Genomic DNA, 17,853 nt, shown 5'->3' on the forward strand with positions numbered 1-17,853 from the left:
GCCCTCCGGCCGGTCCTCCTGCGGACCTGCCCCGCCCGCGCCCCTCAGCACGGGGTCGGCGCCTGGGTGTCCGGGTGGAGGTTCCGCCTGCCACGCGCACCCAATGGGGGCCGAGGCGGCGGGCCCGCCTCCCGGCCCTCCCGCAGCCTATCGGGACCCGCGCGCCCGCCCCCGACTCGAGCGCCCAGCCAATGGGCGCGGGTCACGCCCCGCCCGGCGCGGGGATCTGGCGCCGCGCGCGGCGTCCGGGAGCCCCGTAGCCCACTGCTCTTCGCACTTGCGGTGCGGCTCCCGGGCCACCCGGGCGTCGGGCCATGGCGTCCCCAGCGGCAGGCGTGGTGGTGATCGTTGGCAGGTAAACGGCCCCGACCCGCCGCCCACTTGCCACGGCGCTGGGGGAGACCCGGACCCCGCGGTGCGCCCGAGCATGGGGCCCGCGCGTCGTCGCCGCGGCTTGGGCGCCCAGGTCGCCGTCACCTTCCAGAGCTGGAAGCGGCGTGGTGGAACGCCGGCCTCCAGCCCTCGAGGGCGCAGTGCGTCCTTGCAGCCCTCCACGCAAGCGGCCGGGCGGGGAGAGTCGCCCGGTAGCGGCGTGGCTTTGCAGGTTGAAGCGCCCTGTAGAGTGCTATTTTGTTTCACTTCGGGCTGATGTGCGAGCAAGGTTCGGGAAGCTGACGGCGCAGGCTGCGGTGGAAATGCGGTTTGTGGGATTAGTTGGATGATGCCAGGCCTCCCGGCTAATACAAATAGACGTGCTGGGCGTTAGATATGGACGAAATGGAAGTCTGGGAAAGATTCTGCAGGACTGTATTCTTAACTTCCCATTTTACGGATGAGAAAATGGACATTAAGCAGTTTGCCCCTGGTCGCAGTTAAGTGACAGACATGGGACTGCCCCAGCAAAGAGGTCCATTAGCACACCTGTGGACAGGGCTGCCTGCAGGGCGTAGGAATGTGCATGTTTTTGTCCCCAGGGGTGTCTCTGGGCGGCAGCAGGTGTTTGGCAAATACACGGGGCAATTCATTCCTGATTGCTGATTCGTGGGGAAAGCGCCGAGGAACCCTGGAGGCCAAAGACTTTTCTAGGGTGTGTCAGTTTAACAGCCTAAATTCTATGCAAATTTTTGTTTGTGCCCTCAGCCGCTCTTTTAAAACTCCTGCTATTTTCATTAAAAAAAAAAAAAAAAAAAAGCATTTTTGTGTACCTTTGCTTTGATAGGGTATCATGGCAATCTGTAGACCTGGTAATACTTGCTGTTTATAACTAGAAGCACCTTTTTAGGGGTGACTTTGTGTCTGTTTTTGCCGCCGAGGTGTTGGCATACCTGACCCTCCCCTCAGCGACAATTGCAGTGTCAGGGTTTTTCCCTTTAGAACCAATTGGAAGAAGGAATCAGGATGCTTTTTGCCAGCTTCCTTTTGCTCACAGCTGTGGAATTCACTGAGCCTTTGGCCTTTACAGGCACGCGAATGTGTGGCTGCCCCGTGAGGGAATATAAAAATATATTTTCAACGTGTCCCCTGTACTGGATACAGTGACCATGCTTGCTTTGCGTTTCAGTTGTCCAGGGTCAAGGGCTAGAGTTTTGTGTCTCTCACAGCATGCTTTGGAGTGGGGTTCTGCTGGCGCCTAATAAATGCTAAGTGAAGCTTGGAATTGATGGCGCTCCGACCTGGCTCTGGTTCTTGGGTGAGGGAGCACAGTCTCTCAAGAAGGAGCAGGGATTGGCGAGTCCGTTTATTTCTGCTTTCCTTGAGGGAGTTTGACAAGGAATTAAATAGAGTTGGCAAACTTTAATGACCACAGGAATTAGCACAGGGTAGGAAGCCCTTCCTGTCTGTCCCTACACCATCAGCACCTCAAAACACACCCATCTCTGCTTCTAGAGTAGTGCTGCTCCCCTCCCCTGCATTCCTCTCTGTTCCCTCCCTCTCTCCCCTCCTCACCGCTCCTCTCCCTTCCTCCCCCTTCCTCGCCCCCTCCTCTTTTCCTCTCTTTCCCAGCCCCCTGGGTGATTCCGAGGAACATCCATTTATTTACCAAATGGGGCTGGGAATGTAAGTGAATTCGCTAAAACCTGGTTGAGTTTCATTCTTGGATTTCGACAGACAAAAGTGTCCGTATTTCAATTTCAGGGACATGTTGGACCATTGTTTTTCCATCTTTTCCTAGTAAGTACCAGACTCGTTGAAAGTCGCTGCTAGAAATATAGTCCCTATTTAATTCTTTTCCATTCATTTTTTTTTTTTTCCTAAAGGCCACTCATCCTCATGGCTTTTTCCTGCAAGCATCCGGGGCGGGTCCCTTCAGAATGGTGGGCTTGACCCAACAGGAGTGTGCTTTTGAAGAATTAAGAAAGAGAGAGAGAAAAAAAAAAAGCCTCTTGTATCTAGGGCTGTGGGAACATACAGAAGGGAAATATGGTAATGGCAGCTTTAAAAAATGGGGTAAAAGTGGGAGTCCTGAACACATTTGACTGGTGTTCTCCACCAGTATGTTAGCCCTAGAAGCCTGCAGAGGAACTTACCTCTACGTAATACGGTGTTTCTAAATAACTGAAATGTGAATTCTGTATCCGTATACATACTGCATTGTGTTTACCCACATGTTAGGCCCTGAGCTTGTTCAAATAGGAACCAATCTGGGGGAGAAATGTCCCTGGTGCCTCCTGTGCCTCTTTACTGAGCACAGTTCTTCAGGACTGAGTGCAGGGGCCCATCTGCTTCAGGAAAAGTTCTGCTTCCCCTTTGGGTGGAAACTGTATCATCGCCAGCTGTATATCCATCATGCCTGGTCCTAGTAGACAGATGTTTGAGCTTTTATAACAGAGATTGCATTTTTTTTTTTTTTTTTTTTTTTTTTTTACTGAAAAAAAGCCTGAAGGGCTTGCTAGGATGCTAAGATGTTGGTTTTTTTTTTTTAACTGAAGTAAAATTGGTATATAACCTTATATGGAATTCAGGTGTACAACATTATAATTTGATATTTGTATACACTACAGAGTGATCACCACCACGAATCTAGTTATCATTCATCACCATACAATTGAACCCCTTCCCCAATTTTTCCCGTTGGAACCCCTTCCCCTCTGGTAACCACCAGTCTGTTTTCTGTATCTATGAGTTTGGATCGTTGAGTTTAGTTTGTTTTTCAGATTCTACATAACAGTGCAATCATACGGTATTTGTCTTTGTCTGACTTCTTTCACTTACTATAATACCTTCAAGATCCATCCATGTTGTCACAAATGACAAGATATTCCTTTTTTTTTTTAAATGTTTATTTATTTTTGAGAGGGAGACAGAGTGCGAGCGGGGGAGAGGCAGAGGGAGAGGGAGACACAGAATCTGAGTCAGGCTCCAGGCTTTGAGCTGTCAGCACAGAGCCTGATGTGGGGCTCGAACCCACAAACCACGAGATCATGACCTGAGCCAAAGTTGGATGCTTAACTGACTGAGCCACCCAGACACCCCATAAGATATTCCTTTTTAAAGCTGAGTAGTATTCCATCGTCTGTGTGTGTGTGTGTGTGTGTGTGTGTGTGTGTGTGTGTTTATACACCATGTCTATCCATTCATTCATAGGTGAACACTTAGGTTGTTTTCATATCTTGGCTGTTGTAAGTAGTGCTTCAATGAACGTAGGGGTGCATATATCCTTTCAAATTAGTGTTTTTGTATTCTCTGGTAAATAACCAAAAATGAAACTGCTGGATTGTATGGTATTTCTATTTTTAATTTTTTGAGTAGTCTCGATACAGTTTTCCATAATGGCTGTACCAGTTTACAGTCTCATTAGCAGTGCACACAGGTTCCCTTCACACCCTCGCCAACACTTGATGTTTCCTGAGTTTTTGAGTTTAGCCATTCTGACAGGTTTGAGGTGTTACCTCACCGTGGTTTTAATTTGCATTTCCCTGATTGTGATATTGAACTTCTTCTCACATGTCTGTTGGCCATTTGTATGTTTTCTTTGGGAAAAAATATATTTAGATCCTCTGGGTTGTTTTTTGTTATTGAGTTGTAGTTCCTTATATGTTTTGGATATTAACCCCTTATTGGATATGTCATTTGCAAAGGTCTTCTCGCATTTACCTTTTCATTTTCTTGATGGTTTCCTTTGCTATGCAGATGCTTTTTAGTTTTCTGTGGTCCTATTTGTTTATTTAAAAAAAATTTTTTTAATGTTTTTATTTATTTTTGAAGGAGAGAGAGAGAGACAGAGCATGAGCAGGGGAGGAGCAGAGAGAGGGAGACACAGAATCCGAAACAGGCTCCAGGCTCTAAGCTGTCAGCACAGAGCCGGATGTGGGGCTCGAACCCACGAACTGTGAGATCATGACCTGAGCTGAAGTCAGACATTTAACTGACTGAGCCACCCAGGCGCCCCCCCCCCCCCTTACTCTTTTCAATCTCTTCTTTTTTTTTTTTTTTTAATGTTTATTTTTGAGAGAGCAGGACAGAGCGCGAGCAGGGGAGGGGCAGAGAGAGAGGGAGACACAGAATCTGAAGCAGGCTCCAGGCTCCGAGGCATCAGCCCAGAGCTGGACTCAGAGCTCAGTGTGGGGCTCTCTAAGGGGCTCAACTCACCAAGGGTGGGATCATGACCTGAGCTGAAGTCAGACACTTAACTGACTGAGCCACGCAGGCGCCCCTCCATTTGTTTATTTTTGCTTTTGTTTCCCTTGCCTTTGGTGCCAGATCAAAAAAATATTGCTAAGACATGTGTCAGGGAGCTTACCACCTATGTTTTCTTCTAGGAGTTTTATAGTTTCAGGTCTTAAGTTCAACTCTTTAATTCATTTTGACTTTTGAGATATTTTTTGGGCATGTATAAGATAGTGGTCCATTTTCATTCTTTTGCATGACTGTCCATTTTTCCCAGTATTATCTGTTGAAGAGGCTATCCTTTCCCAATTGTATATTCTTGTTTCCTTTGTCAAAATTAACTGACCAGATATGTGTAGGTTTATTTATGGACTCTATTCTGTTCTGCTGATCTGTTTGTCCATTTTTACACTAATACCGTAGCGTTTCAATTACTATACTTTTGTAGTATAGGTTGAAACCAGGGCATGATACCTTCAGCTTTGTTCTTCTTTCTCAAGATCCTTTGAGCTTTTTTTGACTTATTTTGAATTATTTGTTATAGTTCTGTGATAAATGCCATTAGGATTTCGATAGGATTGCATTTGGGTAGTATGGACATTTATTTATTTATTTATTTATTTATTTATGTATTTATTTATTTGTGTTTATTTTTGAGAGAGACAGAGCATGAGTGGGGTAGGGGCAGAGAGAGAGAGGGAGACATAGAATCTGAAGCAGGCTCTAGGCTTTGAGCTGTCAGCACAGAGCCCGACGTGGGGCTCGAACCAATAAGCTGTGAGATCATGACCTGAGTGAAGTCAGATGCTTAACTGACTGAGCCGCCCAGGCGCCCCAGTATGGATATTTTAACAATGTTAATTCTTTCAATCCATGAGCATGGAATATGTTTACATTCATTTATACCTTTAATTTCTTTCATCAGTGTGTTAAAGTTTTATGTCTTAAAGTGTACAAGTCTTTTACCCCCCTTGGTTAAATTTATTCCTGTACACTTTGAAGTCTCTTTTGTCTGATACAAGTATAGCTATGCAGCTTTGGTTTCCATTTGCATAGAATATCTTTTTTTTTTCATCCCTTCACTTTCAGTCTGTGTGTGTCCTCATATCTGAAGTGAGTCTGTTGTAGACAACATATAGAACTTATTTTTTATCTGTTCAGCCACTGTTTTGATTGGAGAATTTAGTCCATTTACATTTAAAGTAATTATTGATAGGTATGAGCTTATGGCCATTTGTCAGTTGTTTTATGGCTGTTTTTGTACTTCCTTTCTGTTCTTTTCTTCTTCTCTTACTCTCTTCCCTTGTAGTTGAGTGATTTTCCTTAGTGTTTTGTTTAGATTCCTTTCTCATTGTCTTTGTGTGTCTGGTGTAGATTTTTGCCTGTGGTTACTTTGAGGTTCATGTAACAACTCTCTATATAACAGTATACTTTAAGTTTATAGAGTCTTATATTTGAATTCATTCTAGAAACTGTACGTTTTTACCCCCTCACACGTTCTGTTTTTGATGTCATATTTTACATCTTTTTATTTTATTGATTTCTTAATAATTATTAAAAGTTAATTGTACCACTTTTGTGTTTTACTCTTCATATTAGTTTTATAAGCAGTTAATCTACTGTGTTTACAATATACTTGCATTTACCAGTGAGATCCTTACTTTCATATGTTTTCTTGTTACTTGTTAGACCCTTTTCTATTCAGCTTTAAGAAGTCCCTTGAACATTTCTTGTAAGGCTGGTTTAGTGGTGATGAACTTGGTTAGTTTTTGTTTATCTGGAAAATTCTTTTCTTTCTTTCTTTCTTTCTTTCTTTCTTTCTTTCTTTCTTTCTTCCAAGTTTATTTGAGGGGGAAGGGGCAGAGAGAGAGGGAGAGAGAGAATCAACTCAGGGCTTGATCTCACAAACTGTGAAATCATAACTTGAGCTGAAATCAAGAGTTGGATGCTTGACCAACTGAGCCATCCAGGCACCCCTCTCCTTCAATTCTGAATCATAACCTTGCCAGGTAGAGTATTCTTGGTTAGAATTTTGTTTTTTTCCTTTCAGTATTTTGAATATACCTTGCCACTCCCTTCTGGCCTGCAAACGTTGTGCTGAAAAATACGGTCATAATCTTATGGGGTTTCCTGTGTATCTAACAAGTTGTTTTCTTCTTGTGCTTTTAATAGTCTCTGTCTTTAATTTTTGACATCTTAATTATAATGTATCTTGGTGTGGTGTCTTTGGGTTCATCTTTTTTATAAATTTTTTTTAATGTTTATTTATTTTTGAGAGAGAGACAGACAGACAGAGTGTGACCAAGGGAGGGGCAGAGAGAGAGGGAAGCACAGAATCTGAAGTAGGCTCCAGCTCTGAGCTGTCAGCACAGAGCCCAGTGTGGGGCTCTGAACTCACGAGTGGTGAGATTGTAACCTGAGCCAACTGAGCCCTGGGTGCCCCTGTCTTTGGGTTTATGTTTTTTGGAATATGTTTTGCTTCTTGGAGTTGGCTGTCTGTTTCCTTCCCCAGTCTAAGAAGTTTTCAGCCATTATTTCTTCAGATAAGTTTTCTACCCATTGATCTCTCTTTTCTCCTTTTGGGACTGTTATAATGTGGATATTATTCCACTTGATATTGTCCCATAGATCAACAGCTATCTTTGCTTTTTGAAATTTTTTCTTTTTGTTGCCCTGAACAGGAGAGTTCCACTGCCTTGTCTTCCAGGTTGCTGATCATTTCTTCTGCTTCATCTAGTCTGCTGTTGAACCCCTGTAGGGTATTTTTCAGTTTATCTATTATGTTCTTCAATTCTGTGACTTCTCTTTGGAACTTTTTTATGTTTTCTGCCTCTTTGTTGAAGTTTTCACTATGTTCATCCATTCTCCTGAGTTCAGTGTACATCTTTATGACCACTACTTTGAACTCATTATCAGGTAGATTAGTTATCTTTATTTCATTAAGGTCTTTTCTGAGGTGGTGTCACATGCTTTCATTTGGAACGTATTTTTCTGTCTTCTTATATTGCTTGGTTTTGTGTATTTGTTTCTTTGTATTCTGTGAAACAGCTACTTCTCCTAGTCTTGAAAAGTTGGCCTTGTGTTGGAGATGAACCTTATAGTTCAGCCTTGCTCTAGCTTGTTGTTTATCGGAACTTTGTGAAAGCACCCTGCTTTGTTCTTCATAGGTTGCAGTTGTTGAGAGTATGCCAAGACCTGTCAGTGTTTCAAAAGGAGGGATCTCCGACAGTGCCTCGTTTTAGGCTGATTGTAAGCCAGATCCTCAAGCAACAGCTTCTAAGGTGCATAAAAATATATAGTCTTATATATATAATTGTAAACCCTGATGACTTCCAGACCAGGTGATCTGGAGGTGACCCCTGGGCAATAGTTGCAAAAATCGTGGCTTTAGACAGGTGTGTAAACTCCTTTCTGGGCAGTATCAGCAAACAGTGGCTGGGTCAAGGTAGAGCACTAATATGGTGTCTCCCTGCCCATGTTCCCAGGGGGCACTGCTTTGGCCTCTGATTATGTGGCAAGCCTAAAGCCTGCCTTTTAGACTGAAGCTTCAGAACACGAAAACAGGCCTTGTCACATGAAGACTGGGAGTGTGTTTCTGCCTTCTGTTGTGCAGTGCCCGGGGTTGATGGCCTGCCAGGGAGTGTCCGATTGTTTCGGACCTGTGGGGCCCAGAAACAACAATCCCCTCTGGCCACCAGAGCCAGGCAGGCCTCCTGTGTGGGCTGTGGGTGCCTGTTGGCCGTGGCAGGGCAGGCCAAGCCAGTATTCTGTAGAGGTGGGGATGGGGCACTCCCACCTAAGATAGTAGGCTGGGGGGTGTATAAAACTGGTGCTTGCTAAAGCTGGCACCAACAAGGCAGAAGGAGAACACAAAAACGGCACCCACAAGTGCTTCCATCTCCCGAGAGAGTCCCAACAAGTTCCTGCCTCTCCTCAGATGCTTTAAGATTAACAAGTGAGGGACACCTCGGGGCTCAGTTGGTTGAGTGTCCAACTCTTGATTTTGGCTCAGGTCATGATCTTGTGGTTCATGGGATTGAGCCCTGCCTAGGGCTCTGTGCTGGTAGTGTGGAGCCTGCTTGGTATTCTGTCTCTCTTCTCTCTCTCTGCCCTTCTCCCCTGCTCACACTCCCCATCTCTCCCAAAATGAATAAAGAAGCTCAAAAAAGAAAAGATTAACAAGTGAGTCTCCTTTGCATATGCTAGGTGCCTTTCAAATTGTTGCTTTTGCGCTAGGCCCCAGGGTCTGTGGGCCCTTTAAGAGTGGATTATTTAAAAAAATTTTTTTTTAATGTTTATTTATTTTTGAGAGACAGAGAGAGACACAGCATAAGTGGGGTAGGGGCAGAGAGAGAGAAGGAGACACAGAATCCGAAGCAGGCTCCAGGCTCTGAGCTGTCAGCACAGAGCCCAACACAGGGCTCAAACTCACAAGCTGTGAGATCATGACCTGAGCCGAAGTCAGATGCTTAACCGACTGAGCCACCCAGGCACTCCAAGAGTGGATTTTAAAAAAATTATTTATTTTTTAAATTTACATCCAAGTTAGTTAGCATATAGTGCAACAATGATTTCAGGAGCAAATTCCTTAATGCCCCTTACCCATTTAGCCCATCTCCCCTCCCACAAGCCCTCCAGCAATCCTCTGTTTGTTCTCTATATTTAAGAGTCTCTTATGTTTTGTCCCCTTCCTGTTTTTATAATATTTTGCTTCCTTCCCTTACGTTCATCTGTTTTGTAGCTTAAATTCCTCACATGAGTGAAGTCATATGATACTTGTCTTTCTCTGACTGATTTCACTTAGCATAATATTCTCTGGTTCCATCCACATAGTTGCAAATGGCAAGATTTCATTCTTTTTGATTGTTCTGTTTGTTATGGAACCAGGCTGGAATGCCAGTGGAAAAACCAAGCGTCACTCGGAGATCTTGGTGGATTGGAGTTTTATTTAACACCGAATGCAAGTGGGGAGGGTAATCTATAGTCATCAGCTTCCATGTCTGTGGGGGTTTTCACGCAGGCAGCAAACAAAGGAAGAAGAACCCGGAGGAGGGGTCTCTAAGCTAGAGACCAGAGTCTGTTTTTGCCCCATAGGCCATCTTTGGCGTACTGTGTTCACTTCTCCAACATGTTGATTGCTTCATTCTTTTAATACTCCATTGTCTATATACCACATCTTTTTTTTTTTAATATTAAATTTATTGTCAAATTGGTTTCCATACAACACCCAGTGCTCATCCCAGCAGGTGCCCTCCTCAATACCCATCACCCCCCCTCCCTCCCACCCCCCATCAACCCTCAGTTTGTTCTCAGTTTCTAAGAGTCTCTTATGTTTTGGCTCCCTCCCTCTCTAACCTCTTTTTTTTTTTTTTCCTTCCCCTCCTCCATGGTCTTCTGTTAAGTTTCTCAGGATCCACATAAGAGTGAAAACATATGGTATCTGCCTTTCTCTGTATGACTACTTTCACTTAGGATAACACTCTCCAGTTCCATCCACGTTGCTACAAAAGGCCATATTTCATTCTTTCTCATTGCCACGTAGTATTCCATTGTGTATATAAACCACAATTTCTTTATCCATTCATCAGTTGATGGACATTTAGGTTCTTTCCATAATTTGGCTATTGTTGAAAGTGCTGCTATAAACATTGGGGTACAAGTGCCCCTATGCATCAGCACTCCTGTATCCCTTGGGTAAATTCCTAGCAGTTCTATTGCTAGGTCATAGGGTAGATCTATTTTTAATTTTTTGAGGAACCTCCACACTGTTTTCCAGAGCGGCTGCACCACTTTGCATTCCCACTAGCAGTGCAAGAGGGTTCCCGTTTCTCTACATCCTCGCCAGCATCTGTAGTCTCCTGATTTGTTCATTTTAGCCACTCTGACTGGCGTGAGGTGGTATCTCAGTGTGGTTTTGATTTCACATCTTCTTTATCCATTCATCCATCGATGGACATTTGGGCTCTTTCCATACTTTGGCTATTGTTGATAGTGCTGTTATAAACATGGGGGTGCCTGTGTCCCTTCGAAACAGCACACCTGTATCCCGTGGATAAATGCCTAGTAGTGCAATTGCTGGGTTGTAGGGTAGTTCTATTTTTAGTTTTTTGAGGAACGTCCATACTGTTTTCCAGAGTGGCTGCACCAGCTTCCATTCCCAAGTTTGATAAGTTCTTTATAGATTTTGGATACTAACCCTTTATCTGATATGTTGTTTGCAAATATCTTCTCCCGTTCCATCGGTTGCCTTTTAGTTTTGCTGATTGTTTCCTTCACTGTGGAGAAGCTTTTTATCTTGATGATGTCCCAATAGTTCATTTTTGGTTTTGTTTCCCTTGCCTCTGGAGATGTGTCAAGTAAGAAGTTGTTGTGGCCAGTGTCAAAGAGGTTTTTGCCTGCTTTCTCCTCGAGGATTCTGATGGCTTCCTGTCTTACATTTAGGTCTTTATCCATTTTGAGTTTATTTTTATGTATGGTGTAAGAAAGTGGTCCAAGTTCATTCTTCTGCATGTTGCTGTCCAGTTTTCACCATTTGCTGAGGAGACTGTCTTCATTCCATTGACTATTCTTTCCTGCTTTGTCAAAGTTTAGTTGGCCATATGCTTGTGGGTCCATTTCTGGGTTCTCTATTCTGTTCCATTGATCTGTGTGTCTGTTTTTGTGCCAGTACCATACTGTCTTGATGATTACAGCTTTGTAATACAGTTTGAAGTCTGGGATTGTGATGCTTCCAGCTTTGGTTTTCTTTTCCAGGATTGCTTTGGCTATTCGGGGTCTTTTCTGGTTCCATACAAATTTTAGGACTGTTTGTTTAGTTCTATGAAGACTACTGGTGTTATTTTGGTAGGGATTGCAAGAGTGGATTTCTTGTTACCTATAGCCCTATGGTTCTCCTGGAATTAAGCCCTTTGATTGTCAAGATCAAACACTTTGGGGGCCTTGTTTCTCTGGTGTAGTTCTTTAGGGTTGGGGTGCCTAATGTGGGACACAAATCCCTTGGTCATTGGGAACAAAATCTGTATTATGATGAGACTATGGGTGTAACAGAATAAATGTCTACCTGCGGTAGTTTTTTTGAAGGACTAATTCGGAATTATGAGTTGAGAAGCTTTTAAGCATATCAGAATAGACAGAATGGTAGGGACCCATTGCATGGTCCTCAGGTGTCTAGGAGTTCAGAAAAAGTTAATAGGATGTCACAGGCTGTAAGGGCAGGAAGCTAATTGTATTTGGGTCCAAGGTAAAGTCGTACTGGGAACTAGAGAGCTGGCAGAACTCTCATTCTGGGCTGTGCAGTCTGATCTCCACCGACCATGATCTCTGATCAGCCACGTTAGCCTGCTGTGTAGATTCCCTCCACCTGCACCTGCTCACGTCCCCCGTCTCCTCTGCTTCTTTTTCTTGCACACTGCTGCCAACCCCAGTGTTACAATCTTTCAGCTCCAGGACCTGTTACTTATAGTTTCTATATTTTAGGTCCAATTTTCAGGAGAGGAAATCTGATCGGATTAAGTCCTCTGTGCAGGTGATACTCCTGACAGCATAGGGTGCTGGTAGGCTAGTTGATTGGCTGCTTCGGGTCAGATGTCCATGTCCCGTCCAATCATGAACGAGTGTGCGTGAAGGAGCAGGGGTGCCAGCAGGCTCCCGGGAGTTGACTTCCTGCTCTTGGTGCTTCCTCTGGAGGACTATGGACAATACAGGCCAGGAAACTATTATAATAAGGAGAAATTGGCGTGGGCTTACTATCTACTGTATGGAATATAATTTTTCCCCCAATTTTATGAAAATTCTCAAATACACAGAAAAGTAGAAATTATGGAAAAAAGGATACACTGATAACCACTTTTCTATTCAACAAATGTTTAAAAGTTTCCTGTTGTTGCTTCATCTGTATATTTTATTTAGCCAATGCTGAATATTAGAGAGTTAACGTTTACTTTTTTGCTAATATAAAATTTTTTTAATGTTTATTCATTTCTGAGAGAGAGAGAGACAGAGTGTGAGTGGGGGAGGGGCAGAGAGAGAGGGAGACACAGAATCTGAAGCAGGGGGCTGGAACCCATGAACCGTGAGATCAAGATCATGACCTGAGTCAAAGTCAGATGCTCAACTGACTGAGCCACCCAGGCACCGTACTTTTTTGCTAATATAAATTCTACTTTAAATGAGTGTGTGTGTGTTGACCACATTAACATAACCTAAGATAAATTCTGGAAGTAAAATTCCCGGCTCAAATAGTAGAAACACCTAATTTTGATACAGGCTGTGAGAGTGCCTCCAGATGCTTTGCACCAGTTTTTTTTCCCCCTCAGTGGTTTGTGATTGTCCATTTCCCCATAACTTCACCAGCACTAAGCACGGTCGGTTTTTTAAATTTCTGCCATTCTGGTATATATTTTATTTGCTATTGTGGGAGTAAAGTACTAGAAAATGTTTTCAAGTTAGCTTGTACACATACTTTATATAGCTTTCCCCTCCTCTTGTGTTTGGTGTGTTTATCTCTTACTGCTGGGTTTATGGAACTTTTGTATATTTATTTGTTATAAATATTGCTTCTCTTTGGACATTTGTCTTATGTTGAGGGTTTTTTGGGGGCGGTCATAAACAAAGTTATTAAGATCAGTTAATATTTATTTGGCAACCAAATCCTCCATGAGGACCATGGTGGCTTAGATTATTGTAAAAATGTCTTTTTTTTTCCCTTTATTTTGAGGGAAAGCGTGCACAAGCAGGGTTGGGACAGAGAGAGGAGAGAGAGAGAGAGAGAGAGAAAGAGAGAGAGAGAGAATATCCCAAGCAGGCTCCGTAGTGTCAGCGCAAGCCCTACGTGGGGCTCGAACTCTCGAACTGTGAGATCATGACTTGAGCCGAAGTCAAGCGTTGGGCACCACCCAGGTGCCCCATAGAGACGGTTTTGATAGAAAGGTTGAAAGCTGCTTACTGCTCCGGAGCGAATGCTGCCCCAGCCCCGAGTGCATTTGGAGAGGAAGCAGCCCTCTGGGGCACGTGACCTCTCGAGGACTGTGGTGGTTTCGTAGTTGGGGGTGGAACTGGGTGTCCAGACACCAAGCAGCTGCTGAGATAAATGACTGAATTGTGATACCAGGCAATCGTTGAAGCCACTGTGAGCCACAAGTGCAAGCCACGTATGTAATGCCATTTTCCAGTAGCTACATTGAGAAAAAGGTGAAATGAATTTCAGTCTGTCTTATTTAAGGTATTTTTCTCAGCGCTGATGTTTCAACAAGTAATTGGTACAAAGTATTACTGGTGAGAGCGTTTACGTTCTTTCCTGGGAGGCACAGACTTCAAAACCCAGCGCGTCTTCTCTGCCGGCAGCGCGGCCCCCGTGGCCCCGGCCGCTTTCCCGGCCCGCGTGGCCGGGGCGGGTTGCGGCCGCGGTGGGACCTGGGGGAGTGGAGACAGCCCGGCTCCAGAAGGCTCCAGAAGGTTCCTTCCGCCCCTTTCTTGCGCCTCACCTGCCGCGCCGGCTCGTCCGGGAGGCGCTTCCAACTCCGTCTGGAAAAGGCGAGTCGGGTTGTGCGGGCGGGTTCGCTTCGTGAGATGCGTCTTGTGTGCTCGTCCGCGGAAGGTCTTTTCCGTAAGGGCAGCCGGAGCGCTTCGGCCTTGGGTCGGAAGCCGGCCGGCAGCCCTCGTCCTCGCGCCTGCGCGCTGCACGGCCTTCGAGCCTCGCCGAGGCCTGAGCTCCTTGGCGTCCGCGCCCGTCCTCTCCTCCCGGCCGAATTCGCCGCGTGCGGGCGCAGGACGCGGGGGCCTTAGCCGAGGGAGGGGTCTGCGGCCCACGCGGCCCGGAGGCCCCGTGGAGCTCCCACCCCCGCGGGCGGCAGCCCGGCCGGAGGGGGGCGAAGGTTTCAGGCGGGCGAGTCGCTCCGGAGGGTTGTGTAGTTTCTCAAACCGCAGAGGGCACAGAAAGAGCGCTCTCGGCCTGAAAAATACGTTTCTGAAGCGTGGCGTACGCGCAGCGAGTGCAGCAGTCATTCGGGCACGGAGTGGACGCGCGCTGTGAACGCTGCCGCGGGAGTATCCCTGCTAGACCTGGGCTGCAAGCAGGCCTTCCTTTCTGGTTGAATAAATCACCGCATACCGCAAACATTGTGATACTGGCAGTGGGACGAGGAGTTTAAGGCCAGTGGCTGGTCCCGTGGGATCATGTGCACGAACGTTACTTGGCCTTTTAACTTCCTGCCTTGCAGCTCTGGAGAGAGCGAGAGAGCGAGAACACGTCTGTAAGGAAGAGAAGGAAGTCTTTTCTGGAGAGCGCGAGCGCGAGCGTGTGTCTGTAAAGAAGAGAAGTCTTTATGCAGGGACGGTCTCCTTCAGACTCTGGCTTGTGGCGGATAATCTCGGGCGACAGCTCTGTTAATAGAACTTCCTGCAAAGAGGGAAATGTTCTACTTACGCCCTTGCTGTCCAGGCCAGTGGCCACTGTCACAGGTGGCTGTTGAATACTTGAGATGTGACCTGATTTTTAAAATTTATTTCAGTTCAGTTAAATAGCAGCATGTGGCTAGAGTCGACCGTATTAGTGCAGGTCTAGAGCATTGAGGGCTTAATAAAACTTTGTATATACATAATATGTAAATTTTACATTAGTTATAAAAGATTTTAATATTGCAGAAGAATACGGAGTAAAATCCGTATAATCCTGCGCCCTTTCCAGAAGTTGAGCACAGGTCGTTTTAGTTGTTTCCGCTGCGTTTTTCAACCAATGCCTTTGCATAATATACCTTGTAACAAGATAGGAGCCCCTCTCAGTCGCCCTTTGTGTGTGTTAAGGGCTCAGCTCAAGTGAGCGTTGCGCGAGGGCTTTGAAGCCTGGATAGCACTTGTGTGGCATTAACAGGATTTTCAGGTCAATTGGAGGCAAGCCGCGCTCTTCCCTTCCATCGCTTGGGCCCAAGCCCCACAGAAGGGGGGCTTTGTGGCTGTGTGGGGCACTCCCTGGACTCAGAGTCGGAACTGTAGTTGAGCTGAATTAGGAGGCGGAGCGGGGGGAGACCCAGTAGGGACGATAACGTCTCGGAGCCCATCCTTGGCCTCGACTGTTCTTCTAGCCCCGCTCCCGCAAAGCAGCTCACGTGGGCGCCGCGGTGAAACAACACCACGTCTGAGACCAGCGCGTCCCACTGCGTGTTCTGCCTACTTGCAAGCTAGTAATTCAGCGTGTTGCTCTTTCCTGAACGCTGGCAGAGGACACGAGACTCACGGGTCAGAGACAGAGAGCTTTCTCAATCGTAGCAGGGCAGGCGGTATGAGCTTCCTGCTTACCATTTGTCCCCTTGCCGTGGGGGTGGATGTGCACCTCCCAGGTGCGTGCCTGCACATTCAGTGAGCGTGTTCCAGTGTGGGAACGTGGAGGTTGGGGAAGCCACTGTTTATAGGAAGGGGTAAGCGAGCCTGCTGTTGTCTTCAAGGGACGCATTTTCCTCCCCTTGAGGTGGTGGCTCACCGCGTAGGAACTCCGGAAATGGTCGGGCGAGGAACAGCCAGGCCGTACGTTCTTGGCACGCCTGGCGAGGCTGCAAGTGCTCGCAGAGAAGTGCCCCCACCGCTTCATGCTCTGCTTTGTCCACACGCCCCTTCGGGACCCTCTAAAATGGGAAATACGTTGCTGCTGACATTTGCACCGCATTTTAAAAAGCTTCTCGTTTAGAGGAAACCCAGAGAGTGTTGTTGATTTGTTTTTAAATTGTATAGAGTAGAAATTGTAAGGACAGTTTGTGGACGGGATGCAACTTGCGTTTGACATTCTAAGTGGCATTGGAAGATCTCAAGGCTGGAAGAAAAATGGAGCGTAGTCCAGCTGCCTATCCGATATTTGGTGCTAAGTGATTACCTGCCTCTGTTCAGACACCCTCAGTTCCAAGGCTTTTCCACTTGCTTGATCACTGGGGCTGCCTTTTCCTGAGTAACATTAAGCAAGTGTCAGGATGACCGAAGCGGTGGCAATAGGTACGGTGGCCTCAGAGCTCAGTGATGGGTTGTCTGTGGGAAATCCCACTCTACAGCATGTAAACATGGTATTTCTTCCAGCCTAATAGTATCCCCAACTTGACCGCATTTCTCCTTTCAGTAACTGCCACATTTTCCCTTAAATCTCAATGAAATTGTCTATTGTGTCTCTAATTCCTTTGTCCCCATCCATATTCTTTATATTATGGAAAAGTTTCAAATCATATTAAAGTTGGGAGAATAGTACAGTGAAAACTTGTGTACCCCTTCTGCCCCAGTTTCAACAATTATTAACACAGGGCTAATCTAGTTTCATTTATATTCCCTTCTGTGGATTAATTTGAAACAAATCCCAGACATTGTGTCCTTTCACCTACGGATATGTCAGCATATATACCTAAAGGATCAGGGCTGCAGTTGACCCTTGAACAATGCAGGGATCAAGGGTGCCAGACTTCCCCACACAGTTGGAAATCCATGTATAACTTTGATTCCCCCCAAAGCAAAAGCCTTATTGATAATATGAACAGTCAACTGACACATATTTTTTATGTGATACATATTAAATACTGTGTTCTTGCAATAAAGTAAGCTAGAGAAGAGATGCTAAGAAAATCATAAGGAAGAGAAATATATTTACAGTACTGTACTGTAAAAAATCTGCATATGAGTGGACACGCATAGATCAAACCCTTGTTCAGGGGTCAACTGTATTTATTTTTTTAATTATTATTTTTTAATGTTTATTTTTGACAGAGAGAGATAGAGCGTGAGCAGGGGACAGAGAGAGAGGGAGACACAGAATCTGAAGCAGGCTCCAGGCTCTGAGCTGTCAGCACAGAGCCCGACACGGGGCTCAAACTCCTGAGCTGAAGTCGGATGCTTAACTGACTGAGCCACCCAGGCACCCCCAAGGATCAACTGTATTTTAAAAATATAGAACTGTGATACCACCATCATGTATAAAACATTAACAGAATTCCTTGCTATCATCACATAATGTCTTTAGATATCCAGTCAGCATTCAAAATTTACCTGATTACCTAAAAACTTTTTGATACTTGGTTTGAGGGTCCAAGTAAGGCCCACACGTTATATTTATAGTTGATATACCCTTCTTTCAATCTATAGGTTTCTCCATCCCTCTTTTTTTTTTTTTTTTTTTTTTTTTTAATTTTCTTGCAGTTTTCTTGTTGAAGAACACAGTCATTTGTCCTGTGAAATTTCCTACATTCTGGATTTTGCTGCATGTATCCATGTGGCGTCCTT

The 17,853-nt window shown here is 45.3% G+C and overlaps 1 protein-coding gene across 2 annotated transcripts in view; it reads left to right on the top strand.

Annotated features, from left to right (window-relative positions):
• Nucleotides 1–205: 205 nt before the first annotated feature.
• CRYL1 (crystallin lambda 1) overlaps nucleotides 206–17,853 on the top strand; it is a 132,024-nt gene continuing 114,376 nt past the window's right edge. For both annotated transcript variants that reach the window (XM_078448804.2, XM_078448844.2), the window contains exon 1: nucleotides 206–355. In XM_078448804.2, coding sequence (XP_078304930.1) covers nucleotides 315–355 — 41 coding nt within the window. In that variant the 5' untranslated portion in view covers nucleotides 206–314. The remainder of the gene's footprint in view (nucleotides 356–17,853) is intronic.

This window comes from Panthera onca, chromosome A1 (genome assembly GCF_046562875.1).
Source record: "Panthera onca isolate mPanOnc1 chromosome A1, mPanOnc1 haplotype 2, whole genome shotgun sequence".
Classification (NCBI taxonomy): domain Eukaryota; kingdom Metazoa; phylum Chordata; class Mammalia; order Carnivora; family Felidae; genus Panthera; species Panthera onca.